Below are 17,148 nucleotides of genomic sequence, written 5' to 3'. Positions count from 1 at the left end.
TGGGTGGGCCCAGCCTGCGTACGTGTAATTGTTGCAGGGAAATGAGTATGATGAAAGCCACAGCACGACTCATGTAATGGTTGCTCCAGCTGCTTTGCATTGGTTAAGCTGCTGCCCAGATCAAAAAGCAGAAATTGTCTCCTATATCATCTGTTGACTACTTTGGTGGCACATAAGTAGATGGAAATATCCAGTTTGAGTGAAAAACAGCAAAAATCAAGGGAAAGAGTAGTTCATGATTATACAGTGTTATGTCATGTTAAGGGAATGCTCAAGAGGATTGAATTAAAATTTTGGGGACAACTTTCAGTTTTGTGTTTGTTTAGTGACTTTTGGAAAGCTTGGCTTTGCAATGGCAGTAACTGTGTTTTCTGTGATGCACAGTTCAACTGCCAGAGCTGAGTTGCCAGTGGTAGAGGATAGCTGTGATCAAGAGCTGATGGATTCTATAAACCTGTCCTCCCAGGAGTTTGCACACAAAAAACTTGCCTTCCCCATGCATTAGTTGCACTGTTATAGCTGTAGGTATAGTTATGTTTGGGGGTTTAATTAATGCACGGGGGCTTTTTGATACTTCTGTGAGATGGGTGAAACTCCATGAGAATTGATGTCCATGGCTGTCACCCTTAGTTTACAGAGATCTTACAAGGAAAAAAAATTAAACTCTATAATAAAGGCAGGATGTTGGAACAGAAAGATGCTCCATGGAACATAGGGGGATGTTAAAGGCCAGAGAAAATGTGGCTCAAAGAAAGCGCCTATGGAGCTTTGGTTAAGTGTTGAGGGAGCAGAGAGGAGGTATTAAACAGTGAGAAAATACTGTCCTTTGCTGTTCTGGGAAGCAGGACTTTTTATGGTCTTTGGATATGGTCAGAAGTGTCCTGTATATTGAATACTGCATTAGAAAGATTTCTTGACTTCAACATTAAGTTATCATTGCTAATTATCCAGACTGAAAAAAGCCAGAAAACCTTGCTCCTAACATTTCCCAGCCAAGTGGAGAACTGGTCTGGTGCTTGAGTGCTGTTCTGGTGTTACAGTCTGGTTAATATTGATTTCATGTTTCTTAACAGAGCAAGGGATAAGACCCTAGTGTTCTTCTCTGTTCATCTCAGAAGAGGCTGCATGTCAATGAGAGATAGTTGCTAGGCTGATTATAATATGCTTAAAAAGATTAAAATCTGCAAGTCCTATAAAGATTAAAATCTATAAGTCCTATTTATATACTTTTGCTTCATGTATTTAGACAGCAACTATAATAATTTTATTGTACTTTTCCACATGCCTTTGATACTACATTTTCATACTTTCAAGTATTTTACTTTTTCAAGTTTTGAGATTCTTTACTATTTACTTTTTTGAGTATTGCACTTTTAATTTGTTTGTGTTCCCCAAAAGAAGACTCAAGACTCGGGTCAAGTATGCTTACTTGATTTAGCACACTGTGTATGCTAGAGCTGAGGTGGAAACAGAGCTCTGTCCTGTTACTGCTGATCCCTTGGGAAATCAGGCTGGTGGTTGGTGGATATCAATAGCAGTCAATGAGCAGCCTATCCAGCCAAATGTAGTCTCTTTTCAAACAGCTGAAGGGTTCTTGCATTTTAAATACTTTATTAAATGCTAAATCACTAATGATCTTTTCAAAAGGGGAAAAATGCATTCAAGAGAAGGGAAGGCATACATTTTTATCAGGAGTTCTTAGTGTCGTCTGGTAAACTTCCCTTGCTACTCCGCAGAGCATGTCCCTCTAAGGTGTCATTTCTATAGGAAAGAATGAATGACAGAAAGCCAAAAAATCAGAAAGGCCTTATTATACTGTATTTCCAAACCCAAACCAGTCTAAAAGTGCTCTTTGTCAGGTGCCAAACAGAGAAACTTCAACAGTGAAAAAATTAACAAAAGAGTCTTCTTTATTAGTGTTTGCATCAAAACAAAGTCTCACCCTAACGTTACCAGTGGGTGAGTGTTACCCAACAAGCTGCACCACTTTCCAGCTGTAAACATACATAATAAACCTTGGCACAGCTTTGGAATAATACCTTGCTGATCTTTTGCTCGGGCTGCGTTGGCCCAGAGTTGGGACAGGATGTAGACAGGAATGAGAGGCAGTGAGGAGTCAAGCACTGACACTGCTGCCTCATGTCAGCTGAGGTTCTAGTAAGTGTATACACTTCTAGTGCAGAAACATAAAATTTAAGTATCAGTATCTTTAAATTAAATTTAAAGCAGAGATATGATATCAACAATGTAGTAGTTTCTAACAGCCGTGTTTATCCCCACAAGTTCCTGTCCCTGTCTGCATTCTTTACAGGATTTTCTTAACTAGACTTCCAATTAATTCCCTTAAGTATTATTTCTGTTATATTGCTGCTCTTGCTATATATGTTTCTGGTAAGCATTTCAACAGTAGATCTTGTGAACAGAACTGACTATGGAAAAAATTAATATCTGACACAGTGCTTCATAAATTGTCAATCATATATGTCTTTTTTGGTTGAAATAATTCTCCATTCTGTTTTGATCTTTTTTGGGTGTTATCTGAAAGGGAAAGAAGTTTTGGGTTTTGTATGTTTGGTATTTTCCCTGGAAGTTCCTTGCAAGTTTTTTTTAGTACTTGTGAGGTTTTTTGTTGGAAGTTTGGAGCGGGAAGCTACTGAGCACGCAGACTGGTGGACATGGCACCAGTCGGGAGCACTGCCTTACTCCCAGCGGGCCGCCTATTGCCGCCACTCAGCAAGTGAGGCAAGCTGGGCAGAGTCTGATCAGGAGGGCAGAATAAGGTACACTGAACTCGCACGTGCTGGCTCTGCAGCAGCAGGATCTGTCTTGGCTCTTAGGAAAAGGGCAGCTGGAACTGCTGTGCCCTCAGCTGCAGTACAAGGGGAAAGCTTGAGAAAGCTGTCTCCTCCTTTTCTGCAACGGAATCTTTGGTCATTAGCAGTTTTTAGTTTTTACTGGAGAAATTACTGACTTGTCAGATCTGTGGAACCGATGGCACGTGGAGAACACGGGGTTTTGTTTCTAAGCGCTCTGACTGCCGGGGAAAGTTGGGATGGGAGTGGGAGGTTCAGGGCCAGGCTTGCCGCCGGGAGCCAGCGCCGCTATCGGGCCCGCCGAGCTGCAGGTGACGCTGGCTCGGGCCGATAACGGGGGTCACCCTGCCCGGCCTCCCGTCCGCGGGGCGCAGCGCCGGCTGCGGGCAGCTGGCGGCAGCCACGAGGGCCGCCCCGGGAGCGGCCGGAGCTCGTTCCGCTCTCGTACTCCAGGGGAGGCGGCTCCCGAGCGCGGGGGATCCCCCGGGGCCAANGCCGCCGCGCAGCCCCGGCCTGCCCGGGGTCCGCCCGGAGCCCGCCCGCCCGGGGCGCTCGGCCGGCTGCGGCAGCGGGGCTGTCGCTGGCAGGGCGGGCCGGGGCGGGCCAGACCTCGCCTCCCTGGCCTCGGTACCGGCGGCCTCGGCCTTAGAGGGATTCTCAGTTTGGCAGAGCGCAAACCCTCTCTCCACGCACCCCGGTGCGGAGGCGCCTACCGAAAGCTAAGTAGGTAAGCTGCCCGCTGATTTCCACGGCTTCTGGCGCTATTTTCTGCTGAGGCAGCTGTCACGCAGGGCAGTGCTGCTGGCTTTTATCTTTGAGTGAAAATGCTGCGTGCTCCTAGCTGGGGTGACCATGGGAAGGAGAGCAGTGATGGGCCGGGAAGGGGCAGGCGAGAGGCGTTGGTTTTGTTGTCGCTCTCTGGCTGCAGGTCAAAGGATTTTACATCCCAGTTCGGCAAGCGGAGCAAGTGAGGTGCTTTTTAAGGGGTACTGGCAAGAAAATGTTATCTGCCTTTTGAAAAATGTTTTGCTGTTTACTTCAGAAGTATGTGTCTATTTGTTGACAAGCCCAAATGACGGCTTAAGTGAAATTAAAGGGAGGTATGTTTCTCATTCATTTTCTGAGTTGACATTCGGTGCCGCTGGCAGCTCTTGCTTCATTTGGTCTTGTCTGAGCTCCCGCACTGCCAAAGTTTTGTGGAGCTTGAAGTGTTGCTGTGAGCCGTGCCAGCCGTGTGCTCAGGGCAGGCCTCAGCATCCCCAGGTGTCCAGGGGCTTTTTTGGAATGGCATCGTGGGAGAAGGATGGCAAAGGAAGTGTGATCTCAGAAAACACCTGCTCAGAGACACGTGAGGTGTGCGATGATTCTTGTGGTGTTGTCTAGCTTTCTAGATGTAGGTGGCCCATTTCTTGTGCTAATTGCTCTGTCGATATTGTTCTCTCTCTTTCTCTCTGTTTTCTTAGCCCAATAAAGAGAAAAGTAAAAATTGTGGTTAACTTGCAAAAACGGGAACTGCAGTAATCACTTCTTGCCACTTAACTTTTATCATTTTATCTCCCTGAAGTTGCTTCCTCTTTGACTTCACAAAGTTTTACATGAAAATGCATGTAGTACATGCTTATCTTAGTTGAGAATGGGGTAGTAGAGCTGCTATGAGCAGTAACTCTTCCTACCCCAATTCCATTTTAATTTTCCTGAGTAAAATAATGTGTCATCCTTACATTAAAGTAGGAGAGTTTCTGCATTGCATTGAAGTAGGTCATGCTGTGGGATATAATTTATGAGCAATGTGCACGGTCTTGCCAGTGTCACCATATTATACTGAGAGTGATTATCAGTTGAAATCTTAAGAGTGAGAGACCAGAGGAGAGATATACATTGAAGTTATCTCTTTTATTGACTCATGCTGTCTTTGACTTTCATTAGAAAAAGAAGATGAAAGGGATTTTCCCCTTCCTTTGGTGAAGGAGACAATTTCTCTATTTCTGTACTCAGAGAGGAACCTGATGTTACTTAACTCACAGCTGCTGGAGAAGGAGTTTGTGGTCTGGTGAATTTGAAGACTTTACAAATATTGACAACCTAGCAGAGAAATGTTTCATGGGAAGTTTAAACTGCACTAGTTACTTGCTCTGTGTCTATTGGTAGTCTTCATACAAGGCTTCCTCTCGTGCAAAGTGACAGTCTGGCTGCAAGCAGCTATGCTTGGAACAGTCAATTATTAGGCAGCATTATTCCTAAAAGCTGTGTCTGTTTTGGCCTCCAGTTCCCAAAAATGCAGCTGTGGCTGAGTTCTTAAAGATTCAAATCTCAATCCTCAATCCCTGAAGGGATAACTACAAATCATATGTTCTGTGGAGTCAAAGCTAAGTGCTTTCCCTTGCAACTGTGTTATATTTCCTTATTTTAATGTCATTTGTCCTGGTTAGTTTGCTACATCTACTATAAGAACAAACTAATTTCTGTGTGGAATAGAACAGGTTTTGGGTTTGCATGAGATCATTACCTCTGATTTCATTAAGAACTGTGAATTGAAAATAATTTCACTCTTGTGAGATGCTAGTTTGGGATGAGCCTGAGGTGTAACAAGGCTGTATATTAAATCTGTGATTAGTCATTACATAATCTCATAACAGTTATATAAATGTCTGTATCCTATAGAGCAAAAAGTGCTGAGATGTACTCACTGTGTTAAGCAGAATGCAGAAGCTTGCATTTCTGGAAAACACTGCTTGGCAATAGATGCTCTGTGTTAAGTATGAAGGGTTTGGGATGTGCATGTCTCTCGAGCTGAAGAGATAATTCCCTCTCAAAGCCCTCTGAGGAGTGCCAGTAGCAGCTTTTACTGTAATGGAGTTCTTCTCTTTGAAACTCATGTGGTTTACCAAAAATTTGTCCTGTGTGACTTGACAGGGTCCCATGTAACAAAGTTGAAGGTAGGCTGAAGGAAGGCTGTAGGAATCTGTCTGTCTTATCTATCTGTCTGTCTGTCTATCTATCTGTCTATCCATCCATCTCTTACAAAAGATGGTTTGGGATGTGTGGGTGTGTGTCCATGTCAGTTTTGATCTAGTGAGGAAGATAGGGGCTGTAGTGTGTGCTATTGACTGATACAACATGAAAGTCAGTCATATTTAAGTTCTGAATTATGAAATGGGGACAAGAGCACTTCTGTATTTTGTAGCAATTTTGTGAAAAGAAATAATGATTTTAATATAGAAGGAAGAGAGGCTTGTCATTAGCCTTGAATAGGAAGGCACAGGTGAAGGAATGATAGAATTTAGGGATAGATACAGCTGGAATATACTCCCACTACAGATCAAATATTGCATTTGGTTAAAAAAAGTTTCAGCTGTATCTTATTGCTGAAGAAAAATACCTTGAGAGAGCAGTGAGTAGGTTGAACACATTGCAGTGCTGGGAGCCTTACCTCTATGCAGTGCTGGAAGCTTGGAGAATTTGACATGTGCTGAAAACCTGTTTTTTACCTTGCAGCTAGCGTAGAATGTGGCTGATTTCTTTCAAGAATTCCGTGTTGGAAATATGTCTCTGGTCCTCTTTTGGACATTTTGCAAATTACAACAACATCCTTAAGTTTTTTTAGTAGAAGAAATTGTTTGTTGTTTCCTTCATTTTTTGCAAGTTTTCCCATTGTTCTGTAGCAAATAATACTTTGAGCTCCTGGTCCAAATAAATCTAAGCTAATTTATCATCTATAATATAAGAAAGTACAGCCTTTAAAATAAGACCTACTTGTCTTATTTTAAAGGCTGTACTCTACTTAAAAATGAGTGAGACTCATTTTCCTTGGGAGAAGGGATAGCCAAGGCTACTGGATGGATTTGGATGATGCAGCAGCTGAGTCCCGATGAGTTACCAGAGCATCATAGAAGTGCTTACCAAAAGCCTCAGGCATAAATAAAAGTCATGAGTCAAAGAGTTGAAGCTTGTGAATATGTATATGCTGGATGCCAGGGTGTGAATAGACCTTACAAGACCTCACCTTTGCACTGACTTGATTTACTTGCTTATTTACCTGGCTGCTGTGTTCTGTGTTCCTTGTGGATAGGATACAGAGAGGCTGGGAAGACTCTTAAACGAGTTGCTAATTTGCATATATAGATTAATAAAAAGCATTGTTTGGGACTTGAAAATTTTGACTTTACCACTGATACCTTAAATAGCTTAGGGGAAATCAGTTCACCTTTGCCTTAGTTTCTGTTCCTGCGAAGTGAGGTAAATAATCTTGTCTTCCTAAACAAAGTACTTCAGTACTTCATTTAGTCATGTCAGAACTTTATGTGCAGTTACCTGATGGAGGGCACAGGTTTCAGAGCTATATTGCCAAAGCCATATCTGTTTCTGGCAGGACCTTGCTATTGATCAATGAATATTGTGTTTGATGTCCACTCTCTTCGTCTGATTTGCAGACTTTACATGTCAGCTTGCATATAGAACCTGCGGTGTTGTAATCAGCCCTTTCAAAGGCAACTTCTGCTAACAAGTGAGGAACAGGGGTCAACAGGTATTTCTGTTGTACATAAATGCTTCATGCATGCTTAAATTTCCCTGCTCCAGACCTAAAGAATTGTGTGTAGAAATATGGGTCAGCTCTAGCGCAATGAATTAGATCACTGGCTGCTGTGTCATCTGTGGATTCTTTGCTAACTGAAAAGTGTATCATTAGCACATGATATTGAAATGTTGGGAGAGTTCAAAGTTGCACAAAGCAAGGTACAAACTTCAAGGGTGATATGATAATTTAACTCTAAATTTTTCTGGAAGGTAGAGAGGACTTTGCCAAATGTTTTTGTACCAAAGTGGAGAAGCTTTGATTCTTCATCAAATTTATCTTTCTTTCCTGGTGCTTACTTCTTGTAAGGGCTATTCCTGTTGTCCATTCTGTAATAACTTAAGAGGGCATAAGCTTGTACTTAAAGGAATAAAGTTAATAAATGTACTTTTGTTCCTTTTACAGATGAGATCATTTCACACTCTTCTTTTGGAAGAGGTGGTCAGAGGAAATGGATAGCTATTCAGACTTCACTGCAAAGAACCTCTCATCTTCAGCTAATATGTCTCTTTCTTTGCCTGGACAAGCTGGACTCAATACCACTGGCAGTCCCCCTTCTATGTCAATAAGCAGGCTTTTCCCAGCCCTGTTGGAATGCTTTGGAATAATTCTTTGTGGCTACATAGCTGGAAGAGCCAACATTATCACATCAACTCAGGCCAAAGGACTGGGAAATTTTGTGTCCCGTTTTGCACTCCCGGCATTACTGTTCAAAAACATGGTGGTACTTAATTTTTCTAATGTGAATTGGTCCTTCCTGTACAGTGTTTTAGTTGCCAAAGCTGCTGTGTTTTTTTTAGTCTGTGTTTTAACATTGTTAGTAGCCAGTCCTGAGAACAGATTTAGCAAAGCAGGTTTGTTCCCTATTTTTGCTACACAAAGCAATGACTTTGCGCTGGGATATCCAATAGGTGAGTACGTTTTCTCCTTTAAAATTAATTGTCATTGTTCTCAACATGTTTACTTTTATAGTTCCATAGTTTGAAATTGGCTTCTGAATTGAAGTTCCATGCAATTGAAATAATTTCTGAAGTGCCTCTCAAATTCTCTTTGAGACTATTAATCTAGGAAATGTTAAAAATAAAAAAGAGAGCAAGTTAGGTCTAGCAAAACAAAAAACAAGATGTTTGATTACAGAATTGAAAATACAATTACAAAGGCAATATCAAATATGCAATTCCAGATTATATGTAACAACTAGATCCATATTTTAGATTACTTTAGGAGGTAACAATATCTTTCTCCTTATTCCAAGGCAGCATGTTCAGAAGAATCCTCAATCTTTCTTATTTTCTTCAAATTTCCTTGATATGTATATAAAATTTAGACAAATGCGATTGCATATTTTTTTTAGATGAAAATACTGTTTCCCTCAGTTGCATCTCCTGAGATTTATTCCTCTTGAAAGAAATCAGAAGTATGCCACAAATGGGACTGTGAGAATTATATCTTTGTTTGTTGGTATGCATTTTAGATGCCAATTAATGTTTCTTTTTTTTATATATATATGTATTTTGGGGGTCTCTGAATGTATTTCCATTGTATCCTGCTTAAAACATTCTTTCAACTTTTACTTTCTTGTAAGACTGCCTATTTTTTTAGGTGCTTCATGATTTATAAGGTATGATTAATATTGTTTATTATGCATGATCTTGACAAAATTCACACCATTTAGAGTTTTACTGGAATAGTTACTGCAACAGAAACATTGTGGGCTCTTGAGGTTTATTTCCTCTTGTCCTTTCCCTTCTCCCATCCCCAAACTTTTGGTGTTGGGTTCATGTTGTCACCTGTGCAAACTTTTTGCTATTAGTAAAATATTACCCAAGCTTCTCTGAAGTGTTTGCAGAACTGGTCAAAGAATAGCTGTTTTTTATGTGGTAGAGGTAGTGTTTTAAACAAAGCCTGATCTTTTAATGAAAAAATATTTTTAAATGCTGTAGCAGTGGAAATTTGTAAAGGAAAAAAATCAATATTGACAAATCGTGCACTAAATCAACACTATTTAAAAAGGCATTTTGAACTGTTAATCATTCCTAAGTCTTCATCCCATGTAATTTCTTTAATACATGACTATTATTATTTCTTGCTCTTTTTTGCTGTTTGAAAAGATTTGCACATAGCAAAATCAAAATGCAGGTCAAATTTTTGAAGCTTATTACTGTTTTTCTATTATCATGGTTATGATAGTTCTAAATTAAAAAGTGATGTTGGCGTGAAAAAGTACCTAGCTGGGAGAGAGGTTTGTTAGCACACTCCTGCTGTAGTGAGTATTACTATGATAGAAAGCTTTGGGGTTTTTAATTACAGGGTAATAATGATACAAGTCTGACAGAGAGATTCAGGTATTCTCTAGGGCTGTGTGTTAAAGCACAGGTGTAGCAGATGTGCTGTCTGACAGTCACTGTGACTTTAATCATACTCATTCTATTAAGCATGGTGTGTGATTTATATGTACTTATGAGCAGCTGGGGCATGGGGAATTGATTCTTTAAAAAAATTAAAGTATCTTTTATTTCAGTTTTTTTTTATTATCAGCAAGCAGGCACCATGATTTAAATAAAAAGAAAACTTCATCAGTGGTAGAAGTTGTGGATTATTTTTACTGTCTTAATGATTCTGTAAGACTGATTGCTCATTTTTTTCCACGCACTGACTCACTAATCTAACTCTACTTTTTGTACCCAGTAAATTGCTTTCTGACATCATACATGATTTAAAGTACTTCTAGACCTTAATTTATTGTCTTAAGTGTGCAGCTTCACTTTACCAGAATGTAAAGGCTTTTAAAATTTTTCACTTCAACATTAATTACACATGACTTGGGTGGAGTTGTGTTTGAGTGACTTGGGCATTCTGCATAAAGCAATATAAAACATCAGTCTCAGGTTTGAAGTTTTAGGAAAAAACCTTTTTAAATAAAAAGTGTCCGGCATGTTTAAAGTGGTTTTGATTGCCAGGTTGTGTTTAGTGCTTAAAACTGGCTTGTTAAATGCAGTAACTAACCCCAAACTTGGTACTTCTGTTCAGCAGTCTATTTAGGATTTTATACAGGTAGTTCTTCTACATGTACTTTAATAATGGCCTGTAAAAGTAAAAAAGCCTTTAGTGCCTTTTTTATATATGTAAGAAAACAGCTAGTTGAGAATGTCAGTTTATTTGCTCTAAAGAGGAGACTGTTCAAAGTGAGTGCTGATTTAGCACTTGGAAGTTCCTGTCATTCCAGAGGCTTAAATAATATAAAGGTAAGACTCTTTTGGATTTTGAAAAATGTAGTCACGAGGAAAAACTTTTTTAGAAAAGGTTGACAATGTTGTTATTAATAATTATGAATTGCGTAGTATATATCTAACACATAGTATATGTAATAGTCATGATAAAATTAACCATATATATTATAATTGACATACTATTAATAACTACAGCATATTATTGATAATTACTAATAACAAAAAAACTATTAAATATAACAATTATAAATCAGGTAAAGAGAACATTCTACTTTTAAAGCATTGGAAGTTTTTTTAAATTTACATTGGAATTGAATATTTTATATGTTTCCAAAGTATTTTCATTATTTTTGGAGTGCCTTTAGTACAAACTGGAAATAAGAAGCAATTCTACTTTGACTCAGAAGTATGTAGTAGTAATGAAAGCAAAAGCTCATGATTTAGAGTTCCTTGAGGGACCATAACTACAGCAGTAACTCTTGTCCTAAGTAGTCCCAGAGAATGAACCAATATTTTTGTCAAAAAGTTTTTTTCCCCAGTTGTTGCTTTGTTGTGTTGTGTTGAATCTATGTAGAAAGATCACACCTGACTTACCCATTGAAAACTGTTTAAATTCTAAAGAAGTGAGACTCCCTTCAGATAGGAAGCAACTTGTATCCTGCAAAGGTGCATTTAATTCTCCACAACTGTCATGTTTCTGGGGAGGAAAAGCAAGTCAGAAATAAAGCCAAAATTTTTCCAGCATTTGGGATGACTCAAAAGAAACATAGAATTATTATATTGTTTTCTTTCTTTTTTTTCTGTAAATGTTGGCTAATTGTAGGATGATTAAATGGTATTGGATAGTTAGTCTTTGATCTTTAATATGTTCTTTAGATAACTGTTGCCTAATATGATAGGACATACTTCTCTTCCTGCATTATCTTCTAATGATTGTTAATTAAATGGATCCCTTCAGTTCCTTCTGGAGGAAACATAAATAATTTTCTTTAATTTTCAGAGAGCAAAATTTAATTTCAATATTTCAATGTATTTTTTGCTGAAGTGTTATCACTCATAACTCTTCATTTCCTGTCTTCTAGTTGAAGCTTTATATCAAACCACTTACCCAGAGTATCTCCAGTACATTTACCTAGTGGCTCCAATATCTCTTATGATGCTAAACCCCTTGGGGTTTATCTTCTGTGAAATCCAGAAGTGGAGGAATAATCGCACTGTGTCACAGAGCAAAATCAAAATAGTGGGCCTAGCACTCCTTCGAGTTTTGCAGAACCCAATTGTGTTCATGGTCTTCATAGGAATTGCCTCAAACTTTATTCTTGGCCAGAAAATTCCTGAATACCTTGAAAACTTCCTTGATGGACTGGGCAGTTCGTTTTCTGGCTCTGCACTTTTTTACCTTGGACTGACTATGGTGGGACAAACAAAAAAACTGACAAAGGGTATGTTTGTTGCACTGATCCTTCTCATCACAGCTAAACTGTAAGTTCAATTTATGTATTTTTATACTTTTGTTCTCTAGATGTTTTAAGCTCTGAATACCCTGGTCAGATGCTTTTCTCTCAAAAACATTATGATAATAGTACATTTTGCTTCCAGTATTTTGAGTGAGTGCTTCTCAAACTCTTTGATAGAATACAGCTGTAAATTTTCAAAGGAAATTTAATAGACTAAAAACCTGTTGTCAGACTCTGCAGAGAAAGAAAAGCTGGGGTGCTGTGCCTTCACAGACTGCCTGCAGGCCATCTGTCATGAATTGGGTATTTGGGGAACTGGTAGCTTAAATCAAAATTTACTGAATCAATAGTTAGGCAGCAGTGAGTTTAAGCATATTTGATTAGTATTTGTATTTTATTTGCCTTAAACTACGCATCTCCAAATTAGTTGGTTTTCCTTTATCTGTAAGTCTTTGAAACAACTATACTGGAAGAGCTTAAAAATGGTCACTTCATTCTCTCAAACTGTTTGACTTTTAAGCATGAGTAGATGCCAAGTTCTATTTAAAACTTAGGCTGTCGTAATCTTCCCTTGGATATATTTCAAGGAATATTTATTTATTTAATATCAAATATTTTATTTCCTACAGAACTACAATTAACCTAATAGAATGTTTGGTTTTAAGTTTATATTGTAAAATTTGAATTGAAGGTGCATTTCAGTATCAGGTACAACTAATCAGCAAAGCTAAAGACCTAGTCAATAAACCAGTTTAATGACAAATTTTGTAATGAAAAAAGCATGAAAAACACTGGGTTTTAATGTTGCTACTTTGCTTTACTGTAAGCCTGTAAGACTTACATTGAGTCTGTGTGAGATCTGGGCTGTTGCTGAAATAGCCTTTATGCCAGTGGTTTGCTGGCCAAAAATTTTGGCATGGGATACTTAAGCTTGAGCCCTTATTATATTTCAAACAGCTTGCAGAAAGGTGGACTGAATTTCAGAGCTGCTGACTGCTTGTAGCTACTATTACTGTAACAGTTGAAAAATGAGAGGGTTTTTAATGTTTTGCCATTCTAAATTTGAAGTTCTACAAAGAATGTGTCTACACAATCAGGGAAGCTGCTTCTATCCCCAAGTTTGTTGTCATGTTTGTCCTTTTTATTTCAATGTAATTTGTGATGGAAGATTTTTAAGCAGCTGGGAAATATTTTGATAACAATAAAAGCAGTCATTCAAAGTGATGTCAGTATTTTGCTTTTCATAAGTAATATTCAAACAAGCCTTAAATTTCCTTTTTGTTCATTTTCTGGGTAAAGAAGAGTCTGTTGTTGTAGGTTGAGTAATATTTTTTCAATTACTTTTTTCTCTTTTCTTTCAGGCTCATGATGCCATTTCTCTGTAGAGAGATGGTGGAGCTCTTGGACAAGAGTGACAATGCAGTCAATCACACCAGTTTATCAAACTATGCATTTCTTTATGGAGTTTTTCCAGCAGCACCTGGTGTCGCAATATTCGCAAGTCAATTTAACATGGAAGTAGGAATTGTATGTAGTTAAACTTTTCCAAATATGTCCTAACTGTGAGCTTAACTTCTTTGATTAAATAAATAAATAAGTGGGCTTGAAGAATTTGCTTTTCTGAAGTATAGATACCTTAGAATTACTTGTACTCCCAGGGTCTTTCCTGATGTCTTAAGTGTCTTGATAGTGCTCATCTTTTTTTTTTTTTTTCCCATTTGTGACTCTAGTAGAAAGAGATAGGATAACTTCAGATATGAAGATTTTGTATCTTTGTTGTTTTTTGGGATTGTGGTTTTTGTCTGTTTTCTTTTCAATGACGTTATCTTTAAGATGTTTTTATAGGGGGAAAAAAGAAATTATGTTACTGACTTCAGTAAAAATAGTGTCATAGCTGAAAATTTATGGAAGATCTTAAGCTTCATTGTGCTGCCCTTCACTTAAATCATGTAATAGAAAGCATTTTATTTTTTTAAATATGTACATAGTAGAGGGTACCTTTTCAACTTTAAATAGAAATTCTGTAATTGTTTCTTCTGCTTGAAGTGACATTAACACACTTTTGTTGATTTTCATTATTTTTAATGGTTTCTATTTTGGAATTGTTTAGGTATGTTTGTTTTTGTTTTAAGAAAAAAGGATAATAAAAATAAATCATGCAAGATAGAATTTTATCCTCTACAAACTAAAGAAATTTCTTTAAAGCAGAGTCTCTAGTATGAGCAGCAACTCACACTTCCATCACTGTGCAAATTCGAAAAAGTAGAAAGACAATGAGAAGCCAAACTAGAAATCACTTGCAAATACATATGGTTTCTTCTCATGAATTGGTGCATATTAATATTTGCATAGCTACATGGGGTTTTTTTTAGTTATTTATTGTATGAATGTTTATATCCAAAAGCAAGTTGTGACAGTGTGAATTTACCCCTAGACAGCAGTCATTAGTATATTTGACACCCATGGAAAAGCTCTGTAGAAATCTGCAGCAGGAAACTCTACTCCTTCTATTTCAGAAGCTTGTTAAAATTTTCAGTTTAGCTCTGTGTATAAACCAGATAGCTTCTGGCTCAAATTCTAAATAATTTGTTATAGAAACAACTCATTATTTGTTAAAGTTCTAGGCATGTTTAATTCAAAGTTCCAATTTTGCCAGTTGTTGTATTCCTGAAAGCAGATTACTTAGCCTGAGATGTGATTAACTCCATTGCTGTTTCCGTTTGACTCTTGGCAGATTACCTCAGGCATGGTGATAAGCACATTTGTGTCTGCCCCCATCATGTATGTTTCTGCATGGCTGCTGACCATCCCATCCATGGACCCCAACCCACTGGCAGCTGCACTCCAGAACGTCAGCTTTGACATCAGCATCGTCAGCCTCATCTCTCTGGTGGGTGAGGCACAAAGGAGCTCTGGGTCAGGGCAGCCTCGGTGCGTAAGCAGCAAACTGAGTCATTGTGGGAGTTCATTTCCTCATCGGATCCTGATGCAGAGGGATGAGGAAGGAGTTAAAAATCCTGATTAAGCACTGGGTCTGCTGGAAAGCTGCACTGTAGAGAAAGATGAGTAACTGAATTAGAGTATTTAGTGCAGAGCTTGAGAGGTTTTTTTGTTCGGTTTGTTTTCTTGTTTTAATAATAGGGTGTGAGGGAATTAAAGTACTAGCTTACACCACAGAGACTAGTTACATCAAGCCAAGTGAGGTGCTTGGATATCACAGTAATGAAGGCTGTGTACAAACTTCAGCTTCAGAAATGTCTGTGCATATTTGTTTAATGAGGTCTTAATGAGCATGAATTAAATAGTTTAACCTGAAAAATTTATGTTTATCAAATTCCTTTACTAGAAATTATTTTCTTAAAAACTGAGTTGATAATCCAGAAGTCCAATGTGAATTTTGTTTTGGTTTTAAAGAAAGTACAGATAGTATGATTATTTTATTTGCTTTCTAAAAACAAAAACATCCATGTTGGAAGGAGCTGGAATTTTCTGAAGTTGTTGTCTCAGGGAAGTCCTCTTGTCTTGAAACTATGCTTGAAGGGAAGCCAGAAGTGAATGCTAGCTCTTGCTGGTCAGATAATTTTGAGAGATTCAGGGGAGGTGGGTGTGGATTTTAAATTCTAAATTTCCAGGCTACACTGTGGTCATTTGTGTCCTGAGGAACTAACAGGTTTCTGCATGCTCCAGGCAAGTGCTTGGTCTTTACTGGAAATACTTCACCGACATGAGAACACCAAGATGCATTGCTTTTTCTGACCACAGCTGCTGAGGCAAAGGGGCTGGCAGCATACTGTAGCAGTCATGTTGCTAAGATCTATGGCTTATTTAATCTCACCCTCATTTGACAGAATACTCATCTTGTTCCTTTGGGTTTTGTTTTATTCTTATATTAATTTTTCTTCTTGTATGTTACAGACCTGGTCTCTTACTGTTGTTGTTCTGAGTAAGAAGTACAAACAGATTCCTCATATGATTACAACAAATCTACTTGTTGCTCAGGTCAGTAGGAAGGAGAATGCTGTTGTGTGAGGTTTAGGGTTTAAGTATTTTTTAACAATTTTGGAAGTTTGATTTTTACAGTGAGATCTTTATAGCCAACTGTGGAGGGCAGGTGAATCTAATGTGTGACTTGTCTGAACAATTTTACTGTTGTGAACTACATCCTTGAAGAAAATGATAGTTAATGTGGGCACTGTGATTCCTAAACAGAACTATAAACAATCAGAACAGAGAGTGGCTTCTGAGATGTTTTCTTAGTTATTGCCCAATACTGTTGAGAGCACTTCTGTTTCAGTTATGCCCATCTGAAGCTGGCAATACCAGGAGCAGCAGCCTCTGTTTGACTCTATAGTGACCCTATTCAAGGAACTAAATAGAAAAATAATCCCTGTTTATGTCCCTGAAGCTCTTGCTGAGAGATCAGCAGGTGCAAGTGCTGGTGCAAGGATGTGCAAGGGTCTGTGGGAATGCATGGCTGGTGGCTAGGGAAGGCCAAAGCCAAGTGGCTCTGGATTAATTTTAATTGTTATTTAATCTGAGAGAGAACTGCAGAGTTCATGCTCCTTACTCCCTTGAAGTAACTGCACAACAGGAACAGCCTGTGCTTTTATAACATCTGTGTGGTTGTGCTTTCTGAAGTAGTTTTTTTTAAATATATCTGTATATTGCAAACTCTCTGAGCTCTGATCATGGAGTCACATTTGAAAAATGTCATGTATGAGAACTGCAGGTGCTTCTGTACCAACAAAGCTAGCTTTCATCTTAAAAAAATTGGACTATTGTGTTACTGTTTCCACAATACTTCAGCCTATCTTTTCAGATTTCTTCAGTGTTAAAATTATCATATATGCAATATCACTGGGTGACAACTGCTGTAATTCTTGGCTGAACAAATACCTGTTATTTCCTGTGAAAATAATTTTAGGTAAATGGTTTTGACTTGCCAAAACCATCACCATTTACTTACTATAAGGTATATAAAGTTGGGGGTTTACCTGATTTGCCTTACTCCTAGTTTATATGAGTTATGTACTTGCTGTCAAAAAAACCCTCCTGAAAATGAGGTAGCATAGTCA

The 17,148-nt window shown here is 38.3% G+C and overlaps 1 protein-coding gene across 6 annotated transcripts in view; it reads left to right on the top strand.

The window, feature by feature from the left end:
* The first annotated feature begins 3,112 nt into the window (after nt 1-3,112).
* GPR155 (G protein-coupled receptor 155) overlaps nt 3,113-17,148 on the top strand; it is a 27,071-nt gene continuing 13,035 nt past the window's right edge. For 2 of the 6 annotated variants that reach the window (XR_005952584.1, XM_041403768.1), the window contains exons 1-6: nt 3,113-3,540; nt 7,792-8,297; nt 11,699-12,098; nt 13,435-13,600; nt 14,808-14,963; nt 15,989-16,072. Coding sequence is in view for 5 of the 6 variants with exons in the window: in XM_041403768.1 (XP_041259702.1) it covers nt 7,838-8,297; nt 11,699-12,098; nt 13,435-13,600; nt 14,808-14,963; nt 15,989-16,072 (1,266 nt within the window). In the remaining variant the exon portion in view is untranslated. Of the gene's footprint in view, nt 3,541-7,243; nt 7,339-7,791; nt 8,298-11,698; nt 12,099-13,434; nt 13,601-14,807; nt 14,964-15,988; nt 16,073-17,148 lie in introns of all 6 variants that reach the window. The other 4 variants (XM_041403766.1, XM_041403767.1, XM_041403769.1 and 1 more) reach the window with 4 other exon arrangements.

Source organism: Onychostruthus taczanowskii, unplaced genomic scaffold (assembly GCF_017590055.1).
Source record: "Onychostruthus taczanowskii isolate IOZ18803 unplaced genomic scaffold, ASM1759005v1 scaffold20, whole genome shotgun sequence".
NCBI classification, from domain to species: domain Eukaryota; kingdom Metazoa; phylum Chordata; class Aves; order Passeriformes; family Passeridae; genus Onychostruthus; species Onychostruthus taczanowskii.
The sequence above is the reverse complement of the archived record's forward strand: the minus strand, read 5'-3'. Positions and strand labels throughout refer to the sequence as shown.